Genomic DNA, 27,954 nt, shown 5'->3' on the forward strand with positions numbered 1-27,954 from the left:
GCGCAGCCGCACTGTGGTGTCGTCTGTCTCTTCCTGGATGCTGTCGCGGGTTTGTCTGGGAGATGTAGTTCCGTCAGTTTCAGCCTTTTTCTCCATGACAGATCTTAAGACTTCATCTCCCAGCATGCCCCGGGGAGCAGCGCCGTCTCCACAGGAAGTGGTTGTTGCTGAGGCTGAGTGGAGCGCCGCAATGGAGCAGGTGAGGAGAGGAGCGAGAACTGCGCTCATGCGGCCCCGAGTCCGGAGCGGACAGTCCGAACACGCGACTGTAACCTCAGCAGCCAAATGACGTCACTCTGGGCCTGACGCTCCGGTGACATCAGGACGAGGGGGCGACGCTCGGGTGACATCAGGACGAGGGGGCGACGCTCCGGTGACATCAGGACGAGGGGGCGACGCTCGGGTGACATCAGGACGAGGGGGCGACGCTCGGGTGACATCAGGACGAGGGGGCGACGCTCCGGTGACATCAGGACGAGGGGGCGACGCTCCGGTGACATCAGGACGAGGGGGCGACGCTCGGGTGACATCAGGACGAGGGGGCGACGCTCCGGTGACATCAGGACGAGGGGGCGACGCTCGGGTGACATCAGGACGAGGGGGCGACGCTCGGGTGACATCAGGACGAGGGGGCGACGCTCGGGTGACATCAGGACGAGGGGGCGACGCTCCGGTGACATCAGGACGAGGGGGCGACGCTCCGGTGACATCAGGACGAGGGGGCGACGCTCCGGTGACATCGGGACGAGGGGGCGACGCTCGGGTGACATCAGGACGAGGGGGCGACGCTCGGGTGACATCAGGACGAGGGGGCGACGCTCCGGTGACATCAGGACGAGGGGGCGACGCTCGGGTGACATCAGGACGAGGGGGCGACGCTCCGGTGACATCAGGACGAGGGGGCGACGCTCGGGTGACATCAGGACGAGGGGGCGACGCTCGGGTGAGGTCGGGACGAGGGGGCGACGCTCTGGTGAGGTCGGGACGAGGGGGCGACGCTCGGGTGACTTCGGGACGAGGGGGTGACGTCGGGACGAGGGGGCGACGCTCGGGTGACGTCGGGACGAGGGGGCGACGCTCGGGTGACGTCGGGACGAGGGGGCGACGCTCGGGTGACGTCGGGACGAGGGGGCGACGCAATTTTCAAATTTTGAATTTTTATTCTGTTAAACTAGAGAGTTATGTGACACCAAATAGTTAATAAATAACATTTCCCACATAAAAATCCAAAGAAAAAACGCACCAAAAGAATTAAAAAATTAATGTATAAAGTTTTATTGAAAAAGACAATAGTAAAAACCTAAAAACATAGATCTACAGAGAGGTGACAGTGGTCAGGCAAAGGTGGAGCCACACAGAGACCCAGGGAGTCCCGAAGGAAGGCACGGCACCGTAACGCGCGTTGGGGTGGTGGCACCACTGTGTCCCAGGAATGTTTTCAGGCGAGCAGCACATTACAGTCACACGCTCTTGTTGCGGTACGCTCGTGTCTTGGGATCCAGCCTTCTGTGACTCCAGCATCGCCCTTGTCTTCAGGGTGACTGTTGTGGTCTCCTCTTTGCCATTTGCACTTTTGTGTGTAATGACTGAGAGTGTAGAAGCCGGACTCCTGTCCATGACTGAGAGGGTAGAAGCCGGACTCCTGTCCATGACTGAGAGGGTAGAAGCCGGACTCCTGTCCATGACTGAGAGTGTAGAAGCCGGACTCCTGTCCATGACTGAGAGGGTAGAATCATAGAATCGTAGAGTTGGAAGGGGGACCTCCTGGGCCATCTGGTCCAACCCCCTGCTCAAAGCAGGATTCGCTAAATCATCCCAGTCAGATGTCTGTCCAGCCTCTGTTTGAAGACTTCCATTGAAGGAGAACTCACCACTTCTCGTGGCAGCCTGTTCCACTCATTGATCACTCTAACTGTCAAAAAGTTTTTTCTAATATCTAATCTGTGTCTCCTCCCATTCAGCTTCATCCCATTGCTTCTAGTCTTTCCTTGTGCAAATGAGAATAAAGTTGATCCTTCTACAATGTGACAGCCCTTTAGATATTTGTAGACAGCTATTAAGTCTCCTCTCAGTCTTCTCTTTTGCAAACTAAACATTCCCAAATCCTGCAACCTTTCCTCATAAGACAGGGTTTGCAGACCGGTCACCATTCTGGTCGCTCTTTTCTGAACTTGCTCCAGTTTGTTGATGTCTTTTTTAAAATGTGGTGCCCAAAACTGGACACAATATTCCAGATGAGGTCTGACCAAAGAGGAGTAGAGGGAAATAATGACTTCACGTGATCTAGACTGTATGCTTCTGTTAATACATCCTAGAATTGCATTTGCCTTTTTTGCTGCTGCATCACACTGTTGACTCATATTCAGTCTGTGATCTATTAGTATACCCAAGTCTTTTTCACATGTGCTGTCACTTAGTCCTATTCCTCCCATTCTGTATATGCTTTTTTCATTTTTATTGCCCAGATGTAGTACTTTGCATTTCTCCCTGTTAAAAACCATTCTGTTAGTTGCTGCCCACTTCTCCAGTTTATTTATATCTTTTTGAATCCTCTCTCTCTCTTCTCTAGTATTAGCTATCCCTCCTAGCTTTGTGTCATCTGCAAATTTAATCAGTTTACCCTCAATTCCTTCATCTAAATCGTTGATAAAGATGTTGAACAATACAGGGCCCAGGACAGAGCCCTGTGGTACCCCACTTGAGACATTCTTCCAACTGGATGTGCAGCCATTTACGACCACTCTTTGGGTCCGATCACTAAGCCAGTTATGAATCCACCTAACAGTTGCCTTGACAGAAGCCGGACTCCTGTCCATGACTGAGAGGGTAGAAGCCGGACTCCTGTCCATGACTGAGAGTGTAGAAGCCGGACTCCTGTCCATGACTGAGAGGGTAGAAGCCGGACTCCTGTCCATGACTGAGAGGGTAGAAGCCGGACTCCTGTCCATGACTGAGAGTGTAGAAGCCGGACTCCTGTCCATGACTGAGAGTGTAGAAGCCGGACTCCTGTCCATGACTGAGAAGGTAGAAGCCGGACTCCTGTCCATGACTGAGAAGGTAGAAGCCGGACTCCTGTCCATGACTGAGAGGGTAGAAGCCGGACTCCTGTCCATGACTGAGAGGGTAGAAGCCGGACTCCTGTCCATGACTGAGAGGGTAGAAGCCGGACTCCTGTCCATGACTGAGAGGGTAGAAGCCGGACTCCTGTCCATGACTGAGAGGGTAGAAGCCGGACTCCTGTCCATGACTGAGAGGGTAGAAGCCGGACTCCTGTCCATGACTGAGAGGGTAGAAGCCGGACTCCTGGCCTTTGGCTGAGCGCTGTCACCTCTCTCTGGATCGAGGTTTCTACTGTTGTCCTTATCAGTAAAGCTGTATACTATATGGATGGTTGAATTCTTTTGCTGCGGCTTTTGCAGTGAATTCTGTCTGCCTTGCACTGATCTTTTTGACCTTTGCTTCGGTTTGGGTACCAGCCTTGTTACAGGGTGAACATTTCCCACCTGTCTACTTTACATCAGCACAAGTTTGGAAACATAATTTATTTTTTGTTAGGAAGTTATCTAATATATAAAGCTCAGTGTGTGTGTGTCCGGGATTGGCATCCGCACCGTCACAGCTACAGCCACAAAATTTGGCACAGTCACACGTCTGGACCCCCAGAGCGTCCTAAGCTATGTTGTGAGGCGAAATTTTAACCCCGCGCGTTCCAATTCACCAAACAATTTTGCCCCTTTCTACATAATGGGGGAAAAAGTGAAAGGAAAAGTGTTGGAGGCAAATTGACAGCTGCCAGATGTGAACAAGGGGGACGTAAAGAATGAGCGATGGCGCCAAAGAGTATATACTGTACAGCTGCTAAGGTGGGGCCCTGACATGGGAGACTCACCACACACGGGGATATGACCACACACAAAATGCGCCACACACTGCCACGTGCTTCATCACATATACCACCCTCAGCACACATTTCACCACACACCAACCTCGCCACATAAAAGTCCAAACACAAAACTCGCCACGCTGTCCCAGAGCTGTTTAAAAGATGAAAGCTGAGCTTGTGATTGGCTGCTATCAGCAACAGTTTTCTTTGTAGACAGTTGTGGTAACTGAGACTTATTATTCTCATAATTTCGGTGGTGTTATCGTCCTTCTGTAAAGCTGGAAATAACACAATTTATTACCGCGCCGACACAGACCACCCTCTGACACAGACTGCAGGGGTCTGTTAGATACACGGCTCAGCAGTCAGTATCACACAGGAGAGGATTAGATATACGGCTCAGCAGTCAGTATCACACAGGATAGGATTAGATACACGGCTCAGCAGTCAGTATCACACAGGATGGGATTAGATACACGGCTCAGCAGTCAGTATCACACAGGATGGGATTAGATATATGGCTCAGCAGTCAGTATCACACAGGAGAGGATTAGATACACGGCTCAGCAGTCAGTATCACACAGGATGGGATTAGATAGACGGCTCGGCAGTCAGTATCACACAGGAGGGGATTAGATACACGGCTCGGCAGTCAGTATCACACAGGATGGGATTAGATACACGGCTCGGCAGTCAGTATCACACAGGATGGGATTAGATACGCGGCTCAGCAGTCAGTATCATACAGGAGGTTGGTTACTAGGCTCAGGCAGCGCCGGGCTCTTCAGCTAGTAAGGGTTAAAAGTTGACCAGCGATTTCTCATTTTTGCAACAAAATTTACAAAACCACTTTTTTAGGGACCACCTCACATTTGAAGTCACTTTGAGGGGTCTATATGGCAGAAAATACCCAAAAGTGACACCATTCTAAAAACTGCACCCCTCAAGCTACTCAAAACTACATTCAAGAAGATTATTAACCCTTCAGCTGTTTCACAGGAACTAAAGCAACGTCGAAGGAAAAAATTGACATTTTAATTTTTTCAACAAAAATTTTCTTTTAGCATCAATTTTTTCATTTTCACATGGGCGTCAGGATAAAATGGATCCTAAAATGTGTTGGACAATTTCTCCTGAGTACACCGATACCTCATATGTGGTCATAAACCACTGTTTGGGCGCACGGCAGGGCTCGGAAGGGAAGGAGCGCCGTTTGACTTTTTGAATGGAAAATTACCTCCAATCGTTAGCGACACCATGTGGTGTTTGGAGAGCCCCTGATGTGCCTAAACATTGGAGCTCCCCCTCAAGTGACCCCATTTTGGAAACGAGACCCCCCAAGGAACTTATCTAGATGTGTGGTGAGCACTTTGAACCCCCAGGTGCTTCACTAAAGTTTATAACGCAGGGCAGAGAAAATAAAAAATCTTTTTTGCACAAACATGTTTTAGCCCGCAATGTTTTATTTTCCCAATGCTAACAGGAAAAATTGGACCCCAAAAGTTGTTGTCCAGTTTGTCCTGAGTACGCTGGTACCCCAAATGTGGGGGGGGACTACTCTTTGGGCACATGTCGGAGCTCGGAAGGAAGGGAGCACCGTGTGACTTTTTGAACTCAAAATTGGCTGGAATCAATGGTGGCACCATGTCGCATTTGGAGACCCCCTGATGTGCCTAAACAGTGGAAACCCCTCAATTCTAACTCCAACCCTAACCTCAACACACCCCTAACCACAACCCTAACTCCAACACACCCCTAACCCTAATCCCAACCCTAACCATAACCCTAACCCCCAATACACCCCTAACCACAAGCCTAACCCTAATCCCAACACACCCCTAATCCGAACCCTAATTCTAACTCTAACCCTAATGTAAAAATGAAAATAAATACATTTTTTTTTATTTTATTATTTTTCCCTATCTTAGGGGATGATAAAGGGGGGGTTTATTTGCTATTTTTTTTATTTTGATCACTGTGATCAAAATGTACCTGGAATGAATGAATGGAATCTGCCAGGTACCTGCTGGCAGATCTCTGTGGGCGCACTGCGCATGCTCCCACCATTTTTTTTTACCGGAAGAAGATGGCGGCGCCCAATGGTGAGGGCCTGAAGACGGAGGGACACCGGAAGGTACAGAGGGGGAGGGGGTGGAATCGGGACGGTGGGGGGAGCGGAGGACAGGACGGAGGGGAGGAATACTGATGGTGGCGGCAGATCGCGGTCTCCAGCCATGGCCGATGATATTGCAGCATCGGCCATGGCTGGATTGTAATATTCCACCAAGTTTCATTAGTGAAATATTACAATTGCTCTGATTGGCTGTTTCACTTTCAAGAGCCTATCAGAGCGAACGTGGCCACGGTGGGGCAAAGCCCCCCCCGTGCAGGTCCTCCTGTACCTGCGGGGTGGTGTGACATTTCAGTGACCCTGGTCACCTGAACCGCAGGAACGCGATCTCGACATGATGCTACATAGGCGTCACAGGTCGGATTGGCACCGACTTTCATGACGCCTACGTGGCGTCACAGATCGGGAAGGCGTTAAAGTGGTCTCGCCCCCTTCTCGTAAGTCACACAAGGGTTTGTGCACACAATGTCTTTTTCAGGTTTGTCCGCACTGTAACCCCTTGAAAAAGAGCAAAATAAGCGCTAAACAATGGGAATTTACCCTGCCATGTAAACAGGAGCCGCCGTTTGTGGCCGATGCAGGTAACGGGTGCTGACTGGCCCTCTCTCGGGCAGTTTCTGCTTGGAAGCTGCTCACGAGCTTATTCTGTAGAATTTAAATAAAAGTTGGCGGCCAAAATATGTTGGAACAAAGGGCCAAAAAGAACAAAAAGCGCCAGCACATTCTAAAGATATCATTGGTAAAGCTTGAGGGCTTCGCAGGCATCTAACAGGCGAGATGTGTACAGGCCCTAAGAGCCCATAACTGTTAGTACGTAGACTGTTGACCATACCCACCAATAGTGACTGGTTTGGCCAGCCGTTTACAGTGTATGGGGGCATCTGATTGGTGATGTTGGGTTAGATGATTAGTCATGAGCAAGTATGCTCTGGTGGTCTTTGAGTATTTGGCGTGCTCGGAGATTTACTTTCTGTGGCCACAGCTGCATGATTTGCGGCTGCTAGACAGCCTGAATACATGTGGGAATTCCCTAACAAGCAGGCATTCCCACATGTATTCAAGCTGTGAAGTAGCCACAAATCATGCAGCTGTGGCCACAGAAACTAAATCTCCGAGCACGCCAAAATACTCAGAGCTCACGCGAGCAACGAGTATACTCGCTCATCACTAATGAAGATCCCTCATGTTCAATTTCATCCTGTAGATCCTTTTTTTTCTGTTAAGGGATAATCTGCCACCGAAGATGTTTGGGAGAGTTTTTTTCATCATTAACACTGAAGCACTTGACAGAGCAAGTTGCAACAGACAGCACGTTAGACCTTATAATGATTTAGTTTAAGCCTAAGTACATGAATACATCATCAGAAACACCATCAGTACATGAATACAGCACTAGAACCGCTATCAGTACATGAATGCATCACCAGAACCACTGTCAGTACAGAAAAAACAGCAGCTGAGAAAAGCATCACCAGACCCACTATAAGTCCTTGAGTAGTGCACCACAACTGACATCCGGGAATGAATTGGGTACCAGAATCACTGTCAAAACATGAATAAAGCACCAGACCACCATCGAAGCATATATACATCGCCAGAACCAGCAACTGTACATGAAGACATCAGCAGAACCACATCAGTATATCCCCAGAACTACCATCTGTGCATGAATACATCAACAGAACCTCCGTCAGTATATGAATAGAGTACCAGAGCCTCCAATACATAGATACAGCACCAGAACCACCACCGAAGAATGAATAGAGGACCAGAACCAACATGTGCATGAATACAGCACCAGAACTACCATCAGAGCACCATAACCACCATTAGTACATACTGACATCAACAGAGCCATGATCTGTGTATTACTACAGGACCAGAACCATCGTCAATGCATGAATAGAGCAACAGAACCACCATCAGTATAGCAATACATCACCAAAAGTATATGTATGCAGCACCAGAACCACCATCCGTACATGAATAAATCACCAGGACACCATTACTACATGAATAGAGCACCAGAACAACAAATAGTACATAAACAGAGCACCAAAAACACAATCGGTACATGAATTGAGCAATAGAACCATCATCAGAGCATGAATACAGCATCAGAACTACCATCAGTACATGAATACAGCATCAGAACTACCATCAGTACATGAATACTGCATCAGAACTACCATCAGTGCATGAATACAGCATCAGAACTACCATCAGAGCATGAATACAGCACCAGAACTACCATCAGTGCATGAATACAGCATCAGAACCACCATCAGTGCATGAATACAGCATCAGAACCACCATCAGTGCATGAATACAGCATCAGAACCACCATCAGTGCATGAATACAGCACCAGAACCACCATCAGAGCATGAATACAGCACCAGAACTACCATCAGAGCATGAATACAGCACCAGAACTACCATCAGTGCATCAATACAGCATCAGAACTACCATCAGTGCATCAATACAGCATCAGAACTACCATCAGTGCATGAATACAGCGTCAGAACCACCATCAGTGCATGAATACAGCATCAGAATTACCATCAGTGCATGAATACAGCACCAGAACCACCATCAGAGCATGAATACAGCACCAGAACTACCATCAGAGCATGAATACAGCATCAGAACTACCATCAGTGCATGAATACAGCACCAGAACTACCATCAGTGCATGAATACAGCACCAGAACCACCATCAGTGCATGAATACAGCATCAGAACCATCAGTGCATGAATACAGCCTCAGAACCACCATCAGTGCATGAATACAGCCTCAGAACCACCATCAGTGCATGAATACAGCACCAGAACTACCATCAGAGCATGAATACAGCACCAGAACCACCATCAATACATGAATACAGCACCAGAACCACCATCAGTGCATGAATACAGCACCAGAACCACCATCAGTGCATGAATACAGCACCAGAACCACCATCAGTGCATGAATACAGCACCAGAACTACCATCAGTGCATGAATACAGCACCAGAACCACCATCAGTGCATGAATACAGCACCAGAACCACCATCAGTGCATGAATACAGCACCAGAACCACCATCAGTGCATGAATACAGCACCAGAACCACCATCAGTGCATGAATACAGCACCAGAACCACCATCAGTGCATGAATACAGCATCAGAACCACCATCAGTGCATGGATACAGCATCAGAACCACCATCAGTGCATGAATACAGCATCAGAACCACCATCAGTGCATGAATACAGCATCAGAACAACCATCAGTGCATGAATACAGCATCAGAACCACCATCAGTGCATGAATACAGCACCAGAACCACCATCAGTGCATGAATACAGCACCAGAACCACCATCAGTGCATGAATACAGCACCAGAACTACCATCAGTGCATGAATGCAGCACCAGAACCACCATCATTGCATGAATACAGCACCAGAACCACCATCAGAGCATGAATACAGCATCAGAACCACCATCAGTGCATGAATACAGCACCAGAACCACCATCAGTGCATGAATACAGCACCAGAACCACCATCAGTGCATGAATACAGCACCAGAACCACCATCAGTGCATGAATACAGCACCAGAACCACCATCAGTGCATGAATACAGCACCAGAACCACCATCAGTGCATGAATACAGCACCAGAACCACCATCAGTGCATGAATACAGCACCAGAACTACCATCAGTGCATGAATGCAGCACCAGAACCTCCATCATTGCATGAATGCAGCACCAGAACCACCATCATTGCATGAATACAGCACCAGAACTTCCATCAGAGCATGAATACAGCACCAGAACCACATCAGTGCATGAATACAGCATCAGAACCACCATCAGTGCATGAATGCAGCACCAGAACTACCATCAGTGCATGAATGCAGCACCAGAACCTCCATCATTGCATGAATGCAGCACCAGAACCACCATCATTGCATGAATACAGCACCAGAACCACCATCAGTGCATGAATACAGCATCAGAACCACCATCAGTGCATGAATACAGCATCAGAACCACCATCAGTGCATGAATACAGCACCAGAACCACCATCAGTGCATGAATACAGCACCAGAACCACCATCAGTGCATGAATACAGCACCAGAACCACCATCAGTGCATGAATACAGCACCAGAACCACCATCAGTGCATGAATACAGCACCAGAACCACCATCAGTGCATGAATACAGCACCAGAACTACCATCAGTGCATGAATGCAGCACCAGAACCTCCATCATTGCATGAATGCAGCACCAGAACCACCATCATTGCATGAATACAGCACCAGAACTTCCATCAGAGCATGAATACAGCACCAGAACCACATCAGTGCATGAATACAGCATCAGAACCACCATCAGTGCATGAATACAGCACCAGATCACCTTCAGTGCATGAATACAGCATCAGAACCACCATCAGTGCATGAATACAGCACCAGATCACCTTCAGTACAGGAATCACAAGATCCACCATCAGTGCATAAATGATGGTGGTTCTGGTGCTGCATTCGTGTGCACAGGATGATCATATCAGCGATCATTCTGTGTACATGACGGTGCGGTCGGCCTGTCTCATCAGAATATATAACGACTGCTGATTGGCTTCATGTAATGATGGTCGTTTAAAGGCTTTGACTGTCCAGTGTAAATGCCTTCTTATGCCCAGGTACCTTAGAGGTGGCGTCTCCTCTGGAGCCGTTATCATCCTTTTCTCCTATATCTGGTCCTGACGCCAGGGTGACTTTTTACACTCAAAGCTCCTCTGCAGACTGCTCTTCTCTCCGGTCTTCTGCAGCACAGCCCAGCACGGTGCCCTCAATAAGAAGTGTCATTATAATGCTCATAAGTAAAAGTAACCTCCATACTGTGCCTTAAATAAGCCTTACCCCCATGTTGGCTCCTCCTCTTCACTCTGACACACTGTCCTCCTCTTCACGCTGCCCCCCATGCTAGCCCCTCATTGTCATGTTGGCCCCCCTCTTCACACCCCCTTCTTCACAATGGACAGCCCATTGCTGGCTCCTCCTCTTTACACTGCCCCCCCCCCCCCCTCCTGACCCCTCATTTTCACACTGCCCCTCTCCTCTTCACGATGCCTCCCCATGCTGGCCCCTCCCCTTTACACTGACCCCCCCCCATGCTGGCCCCTCCTCTTCACACTGACCCCCCCATGCTGTCCCTTCCTCTTTACACTGACCCCCCCCCCCCCATGCTGGCCCCTCCTCTTCACACTGACCCCCCCCCGTGCTGACCCCTCCTCTTCACACTGACCCCCCCCCCCATGCTGACCCCTCCTCTTCTCACGGCCCCCATCAGTGATATGATGTAGCTTGTGTTGTACTCTGGGTTACACTCCGCAGTCGGGCTCCGGACCCTCGGTGACATGATCTTTCTTTTAGGCTCTTGTGACATTTGAGGACGTCGCCATTTATTTCACGAGAGGAGAATGGGAGTTGCTGGATGAGGAGCAGAAGACGCTCTATAAGGAGGTGATGAATGACAACTACCAGATGATCCTGTCCCTGAGTGAGTGACCGCACAGATAATGGAGCCTGAGCTGGAGTAGGGGGGATCGCCGTCTCACCACTGACCCCTGTGTATTTCCTGCAGATCGTCCTGACATCATCCTGAACATTGAACTAGGATTTGAGCCGTACGTCCAGAGCAAGAGCGAGCGCGACTGCACAGGTACCAGAGTAATGCTCCTGCTTATCACTGCAGTGTCAACTCCCACAATATACCCCAGAGCCGCACTCACTATTCTGCTGGTGCAGTCACTGTGTACATACATTACATTACTGATCCTGAGTTACATCCTGTATTATACCCCAGAGCTGCACTCACTATTCTGCTGGTGCAGTCACTGTGTACATACATTACATTACTGATCCTGAGTTATATCCTGTATTATACCCCAGAGCCGCACTCACTGTTCTGCTGGTGCAGTCACTGTGTACATACATTACTGATCCTGAGTTACATCCTGTATTATACCCCAGAGTCGCACTCACTATTCTGCTGCTGCAGTCACTTTGTACATACATTACATTACTGATCCTGAGTTACATCCTGTATTATACCCCAGAGCTGCACTCACTATTCTGCTGGTGCAGTCACTGTGTACATACATTACTGATCCTGAGTTACATCCTGTATTATACTCCAGAGCTGCACTCACTATTCTGCTGGTGCAGTCACTGTACATACTGTTATGAGCTCATTTTCTGCTCCACCAGTTGAGAGTTCTCCTTCCGTTCTCCCTCTGGTGGTGACAGGAGGTAGTGCGGTTGGTTTAAGTGGTAGTGATCTACCACCTGATGAGGAAGATAACGATTGGATCTCTGGAGTATCAGACTGGATATAAGACAGCCGACGCCCTATCCGGGTGCTGGTGATTCTGTCTGCTTCTCAGGTCTTGGACTTCAGCTCTCTTCCAGTCTTCTCAAGTTAAGTTTGTTTTTTGCTATTGTTCACACTTGCGCTTGTTGGTTAGTTCAGTTTCTTGTGTGGTCAGACTGCCCCTGCTGGGGCTATGCTGAATTTCCGCTCCTATTAATCAGTATTTGCCAATCTGCTTTTTGTTACTTATTAGATTGGCCTCTTTTTTGCTCTGTCTCAGAATATTTCAGAGTGCTGATATAGTGGGAGAAGTCTAGTGACTTCAGGGTTAATTTTGTTATCAGACGTGTTGGACAATATTTTTGTAGTTTTTTTTTTTTTTTTGGCAGATTGCAGACAGTGTCTTTCCTTTCCTGTCCTGTTTAGTTAGCCGGGGGCCCTATCGTTTGCTCAGCCTATTTTCCTGCCTTTGTTTGTAATTTCATCTTGTTTCACCGTCAATACATGTGGGGGCTGTCTTTCCTTTGGGGTCTGCTCTGGGGCAGTTAGTTTTCCTCTTTTCCTGCTTTAGGCTTATGTAGCTCTCCGGTTGTGACGAGGCGTCTAGGACCAACGTAGGAACGCTCCACGACTGCTGCTAGTTGTGCGGTTAAGTTCAGGGATCTGCAATCTGCATAGTTACCAACGTCTCTGGTTTTCTGAGACTTAGCTTGCTGTTTATTTTTTCCTCCTCGGTGACCCATTCATAACAGAATCACCAGCCATACCGCAGATTCTAGGGTACTCAAAAGCAGGAAAGAATTGTTAAAGAAAAGAGAAAAAAAAAAAAGGGTCAGAATTTTTTATTTTTTAATGTATTTTTTCCTCTCTTTCTCTGGGGTCGTGGGAGGATTTTTTTTTTCTAATGGGGATTAAGCAATTGTCTGATCGTGTGGAGCAGCTCGCTGCTGAAGTGCAGGGAATTTCCACCTACCTTATTCAGTCACATGCTGCTGAACCCAGGATTCCTACTCCTGATGTGTTTTCTGGGGATCGGTCTAAATTTCTGAATTTTAAGAATAATTGTAAATTATTTCTGGCCTTGAAGCCTAACTCATCGGGGAGCTCTGTGCAGCAGGTTAGAATTGTCTTCTCCTTGCTGCGCGGCGATCCCCAAGATTGGGCCTTTTCTCTGACACCTGAAAATCCTATTCTGACTAATGTGGATGCATTTTTTCAGGCCTTGGGGTTGTTGTATGATGAACCTAATGCCGTTGATCAAGCTGAGAGAACCCTGTTGGCATTAAACCAGGGTCAGGATCCTGCAGAGTTGTACTGTCAAATTCCAAAAGTGGGCGGTCCTTACTACATGGAATGATAGTGCATTGGCAGCTCTCTTTCGGAAGGGTTTGTCAGAGACCGTAAAAGATGTTATGGTGGGATTTCCTGTTCCCTCTGGTCTGGATGGCTCTGTCATTAGCCATTCAAGTTGATCGGCGTTTACGTGAACGTAAAACTACACGGGAGGTGTTGCCACCTTTTGAACAAATGTCTGAACCTATGCAATGTGATGGGGTTTTGTCTAGGGAGCAACGTCATGCATTTAGAAGGCGTAATAATCTGTGTTTTTTCTGTGGATACGCCTCTCATACTATTTCTGTCTGCCCTAAACGAGAGAAACGTTTTGCACACACATTTGCTGTGGGCAGTGTACAACCTAAGTTCCTTTTGGCAATTACTCTGATCTGCTCCTTGTCCACATTTTCCACTAAGGCTTTTGTGGATTCAGGAGCAGCTCTGAATCTGAGGGATTTGGACTTTGCTAAATGTTGTGGTTTATCCATGACACGTCTGCGGACGCCTATCCCTTTGAGGGGTATTGATGCCACTCCTTTGGCGGAGAATAAACCTCAGTTTTGGACCCAGATGATAATGCGGGTCGCCCCAGACCACCAAGAAAATTGTAAATTTTTGGTTCTGCATAATTTGCATGATACTATTGTTCTGGGGTTTCCCTGGTTGCAAACTCATAACCCAGTTTTGGATTGGAAATCTGTGTCTGTGGTGAGTTGGGGTTGTCAGTGTGTTCTTAGGGACGCTCCTGTTTTCTCCACCTCTCCTCAGTCTCATGATGTTCCTGATTATCTGGCTGATTTTTTTGATGTTTTTAGTGAGAGTAAGTCTGCGTCTTTACCCCCTCATAGGAGTTATGACTGTGCAATTGAGTTGATGCCTGGGTGTAAATTTCCCAAGGGTCGGCTTTTCAACTTATCTGTACCCGAGCACGAGGCTATGCGATCCTATATTAAGGAGTCGTTGGAGAAGGGTCATATTAGACCATCCTCGTCACCATTAGGCGCTGTTTTTTTTTTTTGTTTGTTTTTTTTTGTGGCCAAGAAAGATGGTTCATTAAGACCGTGTATTGATTCGTTCCCTTAACAAGATGACGGTTAAATATCAGTACCCGTTACCTCTGATGTCTGATTTACTCTCCAGAGTTAAGAGTGCCTGCTGGTTTACTAAGTTTGACCTCAGGGGGGTATATAATCTTATTTGCATCAAGCACGGGGATGAATGGAAGACGGCGTTTAATACTCCGGAGGGACATTTTGAGTACCTGGTGATGCCTTTTGGGCTCTCTAATGCCCCTTCTGTCTTCCAGTCCTTTATGAATGATATTTTCCGGGACTTTGTGGATAAGTTTTTGATCATCTATCTGGATGATATTTTGGTCTTTTCTAGTGATTGGGATTCCCATGTGGAACACGTCCGGACTGTGTTCCGGATTTTGAGGGAGAATTCCCTGTTTGTTAAGGGATCGAAATGCCTCTTTGGTGTACAGAGGATTTCATTTTTGGGATTTATCTTGTCTCCATCGACTATTGAAATGGACCCGGCCAAGGTACAGGCCATTTATGATTGGGTTCAGCCTACTTCTTTGAAGGCTCTCCAGAAGTTTTTGGGTTTTGCTAATTTCTATCGTAAATTTATAGGTAATTTTTCTAGTATTGTCAAACCACTGACTGATCTGACCAAGATGGGAGCTGATGTGTTGAATTGGTCTCCTGAGGCTGTCTCAGCATTTCAGGAGCTTAAGCGGAGATTTACTTCAGCTCCAGTTTTACGGCAACCTGATGTCTCACTTCCATTTCAAGTGGAGGTGGACGCTTCTGAGATTGGTGGAGGAGCTGTTTCGTCCCAAAAAGACCCTGTGACTTCTAAGATGAATCCCTGTGCCTTCTTTTCTCGAAAGTTCTCCCCATCTGAACGCAACTATGACGTGGGGAATCGGGAATTGTTGGCCATGAAGTGGGCATTTGAGGAGTGGAGACATTGGTTGGAGGGAGCTAGACATCAATTTGTGGTCCTCACTGATCACAAGAATCTTGATTTATCTGGAGTCGGCCAAACGCTTGAATCCTACACAGGCTAGATGGGCCTTGTTTTTCACGCGTTTTAATTTTGTGGTCTCTTTTCTTCCGGGCACTAAGAATGTTAAGGCAGACTCCCTTTCTAGGAGTTTCTTTGCTGATTCTCTTAATGTGACCGAGCCTACTACCATCCTAGGTGAAGGGGTAGTTCTTTCTGCCATTTCGCCCGATTTGAGACGCGCCCTGGAGGAATTTCAGGAGGATAAACCTGAGCGTTGCCCTATGGGAAGATTGTATGTTCCTGACCAGTGGAGAAAGAGAGTGATGTCTGAAGTCCATTGCTCCGCATTGGCTGGTCATCCAGGTATTTTTGGTACCAGAGATTTGGTGAGTCGGTCCTTTTGGTGGCCTGCCTTATCTTGTGATGTCAGGAATTTTGTACAGTCCTGTCTGTGGGACTTGTTCTCGGTCTAAACCCGGTTCTCGTTCTAGTGGGTTGCTGATGCCCCTGCCGGTTCCCAAGAGGCCATGGACCCATATCTCAATGGATTTTATTTCTGATCTTCCTGTTTCTCAGAGAATGACTGTTATCTGGGTGATTTGTGTTAGATTTTCGATTTGTCCATCTTGTACCACTCCCAAAGTTGCCATCTTCCGCTGAGTTGGTGCCCTTGTTTTTACAACAGATGGTTCGGTTACATGGGATTCCTGAGAACATTGTGTCCGATAGAGGGGTCCAGTTTGTTTCCAGATTCTGGAAAGCCTTTTGTTCCAATCTGGGAATTCAGTTATCCTTCTCCGCGTTTCATCCCCAGACCAATGGGCAGACTGACAGAACAAACCAGACCCTGGAGTCTTATTTAAGATGTTTTATATCTGCTGATCAAGATGATTGGGTCTCATTTTTGCCCTTGGCCGAATTTGCGCTGAACAATAGAGCTAGTTCTGCCACTCTGATGTCACCCTTTTTCTGTAATTTTGGGTTTCATCCTCGATTCTCTTCAGGGCACGTGGAATCTTCGTCCTGCCCAGGTGTGGACACTGTGGTTGTGAGAATGCAGCAGATATGGGACCAAGTGGTGGATAAGTTGTCACTCTCTCAGGAATAGGCCCAGCGTTTTTCCAACCGGCGTAGGACCATTGGTCCTCGGTTTAAAGTGGGTGATATGGTTTGGTTGTCATCTAAGAATATTCCTATGAAGGAGGCATCTCCAAAATTTAAGCCAAGATTTATTGGACCTTATAAGATTTTGGAGATTCTTAATCCTGTTTCTTTTCGATTGGCTCTTCCAGTTACGTTCAAAATCCATAAAGTATTTCACAAGTCACTGTTGAAGAGGTTTGTTAAGCCAGTAGTTCCTGTGGTGGCACCTCCTGACCCTGTATTGGTTAAAGGCAATGTGGAATATGAGGTAGAGAAAATATTGGATTCTCGTTTGGTTAGACGGAGACTCCAGTATTTGGTCAAATGGAAGGGTTATGGCCAGGAGGATAATTCTTGGGTCTCTGCCTCTGATATTCATGCCAATAAATTGGTTTGTGCTTTTCACCGGGCCCATCCAGATCGGACTGGTGGCATGGATGAGGGTTCGGTGACCCCTCCTCAAGGGGGGGGTACTGTCATGAACTCATTTTCGGCTCCACCAGTTGAGAGTTCCACTCCCGTTCTCCCTCTGGTGGTGACAGGAGGTAGTGAGGTTGGCTTAAGTGGTAGTGATCTGCCACCTGATGAGGAAGATTGGATCTCTGGAGTATCAGACTGGATATAAGACAGCCGACGCCCTATCCGGGTGCTGGTGATTCAGTCTGCTTCTCAGGTCCTGGACTTCAGCTCTCTTCCAGTCTTCTCAAGTTAAGTTTGTTTTTTGCTATTGTTCACACTTGCGCTTGTTGGTCAGTTCAGTTTCTTGTGTGGTCAGCCTGCCCCTGCTTGGGCTATGCTGAAATTCCACTCCTATTAATCAGTATTTGCCAATCTGCTTTTTGTCCTTTATTAGATTGGCCTCTTTTTGCTCTGTCTCAGAATATTTCAGAGTGCTGATACAGGTTTAGAAGTCTAGTGACTTCAGGGTTAATTTTGTTATCAGAAGTGTTGGACAATATTTTTGTAGGTTTTTTTTTGGCAGATTGCAGACAGTGTCTTTCCTTTTCTGTCCTGTCCTGTTTAGTTAGTTTGGCCCCATCGTTTGCTCAGCCTATTTTCCTGCCTTTGTTTGTAATTTCATCTTGTTTCACTGTCAATACATGTGGGGGGCTGTCTTTCCTTTGGGGTCTGCTCTGGGGCAGTTAGTTTTCCTCTTTTCCTGCTTTAGGCTTATGTAGCTCTCCGGTTGTGACGAGGTGTCTAGGACCAACGTAGGCACGCTCCACGACTGCTGCTAGTTGTGCGGTTAAGTTCAGGGATCTGCAATTTGCATAGTTGCCAACTTCTCTGGTTTTCTGAGACTTAGCTTGTTGTTTATTTTTTCCTCCTCGGTGACCCATTCATAACATATTACATTACTGATCCTGAGTTACATCCTGTATTATACCCCAGAGCTGCACTCACTATTCTGCTGGTGCAGTCACTGTGTACATACATTACATTACTGATCCTGAGTTACATCCTGTATTATACCCCAGAGCTGCACTCACTATTCTGCTGGTGCAGTCACTGTGTACATACATTACATTACTGATCCTGAGTTACATCCTGTATTATACCCCAGAGCTGCACTCACTATTCTGCTGATGCAGTCACTGTGTACATACATTACATTACTGATCCTGAGTTACCTCCTGTATTCTACTCCAGAGCTGCGCTCACTATTCTGCTGGTGCAGTCACTGTGTGCATACATTACATTACTGATCCTGAGTTACCTCCTGTATTATACTCCAGAGCTGCACTCAGTATTCTGCTGGTGCAGTCACTGTGTACATACATTACATTACTGATCCTGAGTTACCTCCAGTATTATACCCCAGAGCTGCACTCACTATTCTGCTGGTGCAGTCACTGTGTACATACATTACATTACTGATCCTGAGTTACCTCCTGTATTATACTCCAGAGCTGCACTCAGTATTCTGCTGGTGCAGTCACGGTGTACATACATTACTGATCCTGAGTTACATCCTGTATTATACCCCAGAGCTGCACTCACTATTCTGCTGGTGCAGTCACTGTGTACATACATTACATTACTGATCCTGAGTTACATATTGTATTATACCCCAGAGCTGCACTCACTATTCTGCTGGTGCAGTCACTGTGTACATACATTACATTACTGATCCTGAGTTACATCCTGTATTATACCCCAGAGCTGCACTCACTATTCTGCTGGTGCAGTCACTGTGTACATACATTACATTACTGATCCTGAGTTACATCCTGTATTATACCCCAGAGCTGCACTCACTATTCTGCTGATGCAGTCACTGTGTACATACATTACATTACTGATCCTGAGTTACCTCCTGTATTCTACTCCAGAGCTGCGCTCACTATTCTGCTGGTGCAGTCACTGTGTGCATACATTACATTACTGATCCTGAGTTACCTCCTGTATTATACTCCAGAGCTGCACTCAGTATTCTGCTGGTGCAGTCACTGTGTACATACATTACATTACTGATCCTGAGTTACCTCCAGTATTATACCCCAGAGCTGCACTCACTATTCTGCTGCTGCAGTCACTGTGTACATACATTACATTACTGATCCTGAGTTACCTCCTGTATTATACTCCAGAGCTGCACTCAGTATTCTGCTGGTGCAGTCACGGTGTACATACATTACTGATCCTGAGTTACATCCTGTATTATACCCCAGAGCTGCACTCACTATTCTGCTGGTGCAGTCACTGTGTACATACATTACATTACTGATCCTGAGTTACATCCTGTATTATACCCCAGAGCTGCACTCACTATTCTGCTGGTGCAGTCACTGTGTACATACATTACATTACTGATCCCGAGTAACATCCTGTATTATACCCCAGAGCTGCACTCACTATTCTGCTGGTGCAGTCACTGTGTACATACATTACATTACTGATCCTGAGTTACATACTGTATTATACCCTAGAGCTGCACTCACTATTCTGCTGGTGCAGTCACTTTGTACATACATTACTGATCCTGAGTTACATCCTGTATTATACCCCAGAGCTGCACTCACTATTCTGCTGGTGCAGTCACTGTGTACATACATTACATTACTGATCCTGAGTTACCTCCTGTATTATACCCCAGAGCTGCACTCAATATTCTGCTGGTGCAGTCACTGTGTACATACATTACGTTACTGATCCTGAGTTACATCCTGTATTATACCCCAGAGCTGCACGCAATATTCTGCTGGTGCAGTCACTGTGTACATACATTACTGATCCTGAGTTACATCCTGTATTATACTCCAGAGCTGCACTCACTATTCTGCTGGTGCAGTCACTGTGTATATACATTACATTACTGATCCTGAGTTACATCGTGTATTATACTCCAGAGCTGCACTCACTATTCTGCTGGTGCAGTCACTGTGTACATACATTACATTACTGATCCTGAGTTATATCCTGTATTATACTCCAGAGCTGCACTCAATATTCTGCTGGTGCAGTCACTGTGTACATACATTACATTACTGATCCTGAGTTACATCCTGTATTATACCCCAGAGCTGCACTCACTATTCTGCTGATGCAGTCACTGTGTACATACATTACATTACTGATCCTGAGTTACCTCCTGTATTCTACTCCAGAGCTGCGCTCACTATTCTGCTGGTGCAGTCACTGTGTGCATACATTACATTACTGATCCTGAGTTACCTCCTGTATTATACTCCAGAGCTGCACTCACTATTCTGCTGGTGCAGTCACTGTGTATATACATTACTGATCCTGAGTTACATCGTGTATTATACTCCAGAGCTGCACTCACTATTCTGCTGGTGCAGTCACTGTGTACATACATTACATTACTGATCCTGAGTTACCTCCTGTATTATACTCCAGAGCTGCACTCAATATTCTGCTGGTGCAGTCACTGTGTACATACATTACATTACTGATCCTGAGTTACATCCTGTATTATACTCCAGAGCTGCACTCACTATTCTGCTGGTGCAGTCACTGTGTACATACATTACTGATCCTGAGTTACATCCTGTATTATACCCCAGAGCTGCACTCACTATTCTGCTGATGCAGTCACTGTGTACATACATTACATTACTGATCCTGAGTTACATCCTGTATTATACTCCAGAGCTGCACTCACTATTCTGCTGGTGCAGTCACTGTGTACATACATTACATTACTGATCCTGAGTTATACCCTGTATTATACTCCAGAGCTGTACGCAATATTCTGCTGGTGCAGTCACTGTGTACATACATTACTGATCCTGAGTTACCTCCTGTATTATACCCCAGAGCTGCACTCACTATTCTGCTGGTGCAGTCACTGTGTACATACATTACATTACTGATCCCGAGTTACATCCTGTATTATACCCCAGAGCTGCACTCACTATTCTGCTGGTGCAGTCACTGTGTACATACATTACATTACTGATCCTGAGTTACATACTGTATTATACCCTAGAGCTGCACTCACTATTCTGCTGGTGCAGTCACTTTGTACATACATTACTGATCCTGAGTTACATCCTGTATTATACCCCAGAGCTGCACTCACTATTCTGCTGGTGCAGTCACTGTGTACATACATTACATTACTGATCCTGAGTTACCTCCTGTATTATACCCCAGAGCTGCACTCAATATTCTGCTGGTGCAGTCACTGTGTACATACATTACGTTACTCATCCTGAGTTACATCCTGTATTATACCCCAGAGCTGCACTCAATATTCTGCTGGTGCAGTCACTGTGTACATACATTACGTTACTGATCCTGAGTTACATCCTGTATTATACCCCAGAGCTGCACTCAATATTCTGCTGGTGCAGTCACTGTGTACATACATTACTGATCCTGAGTTACATCCTGTATTATACTCCAGAGCTGCACTCACTATTCTGCTGGTGCAGTCACTGTGTATATACATTACATTACTGATCCTGAGTTACATCGTGTATTATACTCCAGAGCTGCACTCACTATTCTGCTGGTGCAGTCACTGTGTACATACATTACATTACTGATCCTGAGTTATATCCTGTATTATACTCCAGAGCTGCACTCAATATTCTGCTGGTGCAGTCACTGTGTACATACATTACATTACTGATCCTGAGTTACATCCTGTATTATACCCCAGAGCTGCACTCACTATTCTGCTGATGCAGTCACTGTGTACATACATTACATTACTGATCCTGAGTTACCTCCTGTATTCTACTCCAGAGCTGCGCTCACTATTCTGCTGGTGCAGTCACTGTGTGCATACATTACATTACTGATCCTGAGTTACCTCCTGTATTATACTCCAGAGCTGCACTCAGTATTCTGCTGGTGCAGTCACTGTGTACATACATTACATTACTGATCCTGAGTTACCTCCTGTATTATACCCCAGAGCTGCACTCACTATTCTGCTGGTGCAGTCACTGTGTACATACATTACATTACTGATCCTGAGTTACCTCCTGTATTATACTCCAGAGCTGCACTCAGTATTCTGCTGGTGCAGTCACGGTGTACATACATTACTGATCCTGAGTTACATCCTGTATTATACCCCAGAGCTGCACTCACTATTCTGCTGGTGCAGTCACTGTGTACATACATTACATTACTGATCCCGAGTTACATCCTGTATTATACCCCAGAGCTGCACTCACTATTCTGCTGGTGCAGTCACTGTGTACATACATTACATTACTGATCCTGAGTTACATACTGTATTATACCCTAGAGCTGCACTCACTATTCTGCTGGTGCAGTCACTTTGTACATACATTACTGATCCTGAGTTACATCCTGTATTATACCCCAGAGCTGCACTCACTATTCTGCTGGTGCAGTCACTGTGTACATACATTACATTACTGATCCTGAGTTACCTCCTGTATTATACCCCAGAGCTGCACTCAATATTCTGCTGGTGCAGTCACTGTGTACATACATTACATTACTGATCCTGAGTTACATCCTGTATTATACCCCAGAGCTGCACGCAATATTCTGCTGGTGCAGTCACTGTGTACATACATTACTGATCCAGAGTTACATCCTGTATTATACTCCAGAGCTGCACTCACTATTCTGCTGGTGCAGTCACTGTGTATATACATTACTGATCCTGAGTTACATCGTGTATTATACTCCAGAGCTGCACTCACTATTCTGCTGGTGCAGTCACTGTGTACATACATTACATTACTGATCCTGAGTTACCTCCTGTATTATACTCCAGAGCTGCACTCAATATTCTGCTGGTGCAGTCACTGTGTACATACATTACATTACTGATCCTGAGTTACATCCTGTATTATACTCCAGAGCTGCACTCACTATTCTGCTGGTGCAGTCACTGTGTACATACATTACTGATCCTGAGTTACATCCTGTATTATACCCCAGAGCTGCACTCACTATTCTGCTGATGCAGTCACTGTGTACATACATTACATTACTGATCCTGAGTTACATCCTGTATTATACTCCAGAGCTGCACTCACTATTCTGCTGGTGCAGTCACTGTGTACATACATTACATTACTGATCCTGAGTTATACCCTGTATTATACTCCAGAGCTGTACGCAATATTCTGCTGGTGCAGTCACTGTGTACATACATTACTGATCCTGAGTTACCTCCTGTATTATACCCCAGAGCTGCACTCACTATTCTGCTGGTGCAGTCACTGTGTACATACATTACATTACTGATCCTGAGTTACATCCTGTATTATACTCCAGAGCTGCACTCACTATTCTGCTGGTGCAGTCACTGTGTACATACATTACATTACTGATCCTGAGTTACATCCTGTATTATACTCCAGAGCTGCACTCACTATTCTGCTGGTGCAGTCACTGTGTACATACATTACATTACTGATCCTGAGTTACCTCCTGTATTATACCCCAGAGCTGCACTCACTATTCTGCTGGTGCAGTCACTGTGTACATACATTACATTACTGATCCTGAGTTACCTCCTGTATTATACCCCAGAGCTGCACTCACTATTCTGCTGGTGCAGTCACTGTGTACATACATTACATTACTGATCCTGAGTTACATCCTGTATTATACTCCAGAGCTGCACTCACTATTCTGCTGGTGCATATACAGTATATATATGGTGGGCAGGACTGTTTTCCACATTCCATTAAGTCTCTTCTGTTTTTCATTTTCTGAAGGTTTTTGGCCCGAGAAGAGTGTGAAGGACGGATCTTATTTCCCGGAGAGCTGTGGTGTCACCTCGAGCAGAGGATGTGAGGTGAGGAGGCAGAGACGTTACCCCCGAGTGAACCCCATCCGATGGATCAAGAAAGACAAGAAAAGGAAGAGACGTGTTAGTCGCTCCTGTCGTCAGATATCCAGGAGATCTGAGGACACCACGGAAAGTGGAGAATATCAAATCCAAACCTCCCCAGAAAAAACAACCTCCAACCTCTCTACCTGCTCCTCACTGGACCCTGCAGGAGACCCACCAGATGAGGCTGCTGGCAAAAATCTTGGTTCTGATGATGGGATGGCGGCACAATCTTCTCATCCTATGGAGAAAGCTGTGGACACAAGAAGCGCAAAGTTCAGAGCAGACACAAAACAATGTGAAGCAGCAATGGGAGGTTTTCATGAACGATCCACCATGAGTTGCTCTCATGAAGAAAATGGCTTAAATGCAGCGGTCAGTAACGATGCTGCTGATTACAAAGACCTTACTATAACCGAGACCTCCAAAATTCCGTGGCAAGCCAACAATGAGAACCCCAGCAAGAGGGCAACTCCAAAAAACAAACGTGTGAAGAAAGAAAAAAGGTCTCCCTCTTCAAAGAAGAAAGTGTCCCACCATAAGAAAGACAGACATGTGAAGTTCAGTGAGGTGGTCACCATGATTCTCATTGACCACCATGACGAAGAGCGCTTCGTGGAAAATCAGGGTGGTGAAGTGAAGCTCCAAAGCACACATCTTCCCATATGCTACTCTGTGAATGAGAAGGACAAAAAGAAATGCAGCTCTGCAGTTTCTGTAGAAGATGACATAGCAAGTGCCCTCCTTAAAACTGTGGAAGGAACTAAGAAAGTAACAAAGAGCTCCCATCCAGACGTTGGGAAACGCAGAAAAGAAACGATCGTCGAAAGATCGGGAACATCTCAGCGAGCTCCAGAGCTGAAAGCGTTGTCTCCAACCAAAAAGCGGAAACATGAGCTGCAAAGCATGGAGATAAATAAGGTTGTGAACGTACGCCTTCTCAACGCGAAGCTCAAAGACATCAAAGTAGACACATGCTCAACATCAGCACAAGCAAAATCTCCAGTAAGCCGCCATGTGCCCGGGCTCATTAAATCTTATTCTTGTTCCAAGTGTGGTAAAATCACACACTGGTCAAAGCTCACCGTCCATCAGAAGGAGAACATAGAGAGGTCTGTCGCGCACATGTGCAGAACGTGTGGTCATCACACAAGCCGCAGCTCTGCCACCTCTTCTGCCCAGACCACCCATCCGCTGTCCCTCACAACCGCTCCTGCCAAAACCATTCCTCCTCTTTCCTTCACTTCCTCTCCTGCCCAAACCATTCCTCCTCTGTCCCCCAAAACTGCTCCTGACCACACCATCCCTCCATTGTCTCGCATAACTGCTCCTGTCCAGACCTTCTGTCCGCTGTCCCTCACAACAGCTCATGGCTCTGGTGAGTTGCCGTCACCAGTGAATCACAGTCAGAAGATCTCTGTGTGTTCTCTTGCACAACCAAATACTGAAATCTCATCAACTGAGAAGAGGGAAAGGCAACACAAAGATGAGACAAAAGACAAAACCACAGAGGATCCGAGAAGTCTCATCACTGCTGGTGGTCAGTACAAGAAGCCTCCACACACAGCTCAACACCACACGGATGTATGCAGCAAATGTAATAGACTCAAACTGGATCTCAAACTAAAGTCTTTCACCGGATCCTCAACCACCCACACATCCACTATTGATACCTCAGCTCTGGATCTTACCTGGAGCAGAATCAGCTCAAAGGATAAAGTTGCCTCTAAATGTTGTTCTGAGCAGCCAGGAAAGAATGTGGACAGCAAGGAGAACAAGATCTGTAGAAAGTGTGGTGAATGGTTTATACCAAAGCAAAGGAACCAACCATCAAGCTCCAATCAGAAGGTGAGACCAGCCAAAAGCAGCCTCAGCGTGCTTCAGAAGACACCAGGCTGTCCTAAAGCTGCTCTCACCATGGATTCCACCCATATAAACATCAGTGACCCCAAACGTAGCTTGTCCGCTGAGAGTCACACGTCAGAAAAAGACTGCATTAAATGTGGCAAACGTCTGGCACTGCACGTGATGAGTCCTGAAGATCCTGGAGTGGACGGGGAGAAGAAATGTGTTTTACGTTTGAAGAAGAAGCGCAAAAGACTGCTGGAAGGGATTGAGCCATTCAGGTGTAAAGATTGCGGGAAAACCTTCACCCGCCATTTCAACTTGCTCCAGCACCGCTCCGTACACACCGGAGAGCGCCCCTTCTCCTGCAAAGAATGTGGGAAATCCTTCCGAGATGGTGGATACCTGAAAATTCACATGAGGCAGCACACAAAGGAGAAACCTTACCCTTGTTCTGAGTGTGGTAAATGTTTTGGGCAGAACTCGGCGCTGGTCAGGCACCAGCGGGTACACACAGATGAGAAGCCCTTCAAGTGTGGCGAGTGCGGGAAGAGGTTCACCGATCGCTCCACATTCCGCCACCACCAGCTGATTCACACCGGGGAGAAGCCCTTCTCGTGTTCCTTTTGTGAAAAGAAGTTCACCCAGCAGGCGCACGTGAAGCGCCATGAGAAGATGCATACGGGGGAGCGGCCCTTTGGGTGCACCATGTGTGAGAAGAGGTTTATCGACCGTACAAAGCTGAAGAAGCATGAGCTTATCCACATGCGAAAGAAAGTCTGAGGGCCCAAGAGCTGACGCCCGTCATAAGGACTGAAGGTCACCACAATGGCCCCCGCTGTCTGCCCCTCTGGTTTCGTCGCTGCTTATAGCTTGTGTTGTAACATAGAGCCACTGCGCTTCTCCACATTTTATGGAAATCTCTATTTTTGTACTTATATAAGGTAATTGTGAAATCTGGAAGTGGAGATCCCGGGACTTGGTCTCACAGCAACTCTGAAGTTATTAATACTGCCGATACGTCGAGTCGCGGCACCTGTACAGACTTGGATCAGTCCATCAAGTTCATCCCGTCTCCACCAATTATACTATATACCTAGCGCTAGATTATATATTACCCGCAATGCATTGCTTATTGAAGTATCACAGCTGTCACTCTGGTGTCGCCATTACTAGCGCTTGTGATCGGGCAATTCACAGTCTGATGGCTCTAACTGTAAAGAACCCTTTCATTCTTATCTCTTCCCATTGTAGCAGATTCATAAATCACACGTCTGACATAAAACAATCTTTGCGTCCCCGTAAGGTGAGTGCACATCGAGGGCTGAAGCAACGTTCCACAACCTCCAGCGCTGGCGCAGTAATATTTAGCCATGTTCACACTGCAATGCCCAGGATGAGAGCGAGCGCCGACCCAGGGCGCCTCCACCGTCAGTAGTCAGGGTATTATATAGTGAGAGGGGGCTTATTATAATATTTGTTGTCGTCCCCAAGTCTGTACTGACCTGTACGACAAAACAGTCACATTATTCATCCCTCATGGTGCCGGCTGTAAGAAAAAACTGAGCAAAAAGGCAAACGGACCCAAAAATGGAGCAAATGAGAACCGCTCCAGAAAACGAAGCCTCCCTCCGCAGGTCTGTGGATAAGTCCTCATTTCTGTATCTCCCATCCGTGGCGCCAACATATTCTTCAGCCATTGTCGCCATTCCCAGTAGTCTCTGCCCACAGAGGGGAGCGCAGTCTGCCTGGTTTTAGTCACTTGTAGACACTTAACCTCTTTATGTCGGAGTGTGGGAGGAAACCCCGCAAACACGGAGAGAGCCCACTCCGCGGAGACCGCCACATCAATATTGTGCAAATGTAGCAAAGCATAAGAAATGTCTGAATTTTACTGCGGTGTGACTGCCATCAAAATAAAAGTAATCCACAA

At 46.7% G+C, this 27,954-nt stretch overlaps 1 protein-coding gene across 1 annotated transcript; it reads left to right on the forward strand.

The window, feature by feature from the left end:
• Nucleotides 1-27,954, forward strand: LOC141054859 (uncharacterized). Its single transcript, XM_073551735.1, has 4 exons — nucleotides 1-199; nucleotides 11,446-11,572; nucleotides 11,657-11,734; nucleotides 24,061-27,954. Exons 1-4 carry the CDS (start codon nucleotides 38-40, stop codon nucleotides 26,802-26,804), a joined length of 3,111 nt encoding a protein of 1,036 aa, XP_073407836.1. The 5' UTR covers nucleotides 1-37; the 3' UTR covers nucleotides 26,805-27,954.

The sequence above is a fragment of the Dendrobates tinctorius genome, unplaced genomic scaffold (genome assembly GCF_039654945.1).
Source record: "Dendrobates tinctorius isolate UK_male_01 unplaced genomic scaffold, ASM3965494v1 ptg000179l, whole genome shotgun sequence".
NCBI lineage: Eukaryota > Metazoa > Chordata > Amphibia > Anura > Dendrobatidae > Dendrobates > Dendrobates tinctorius.

Coding starts and splice junctions, on each gene's coding strand:
- LOC141054859 (XM_073551735.1), top strand. CDS start 38: ATGCTGTCGCGGGTTTGTCTGGGAGATGTAGTTCCGTCAGTTTCAGCC. Junction 200..11,445: donor GGAGCGCCGCAATGGAGCAG/GTGAGGAGAGGA, acceptor TCTTTCTTTTAG/GCTCTTGTGACATTTGAGGA. Junction 11,735..24,060: donor GAGCGAGCGCGACTGCACAG/GTACCAGAGTAA, acceptor CATTTTCTGAAG/GTTTTTGGCCCGAGAAGAGT.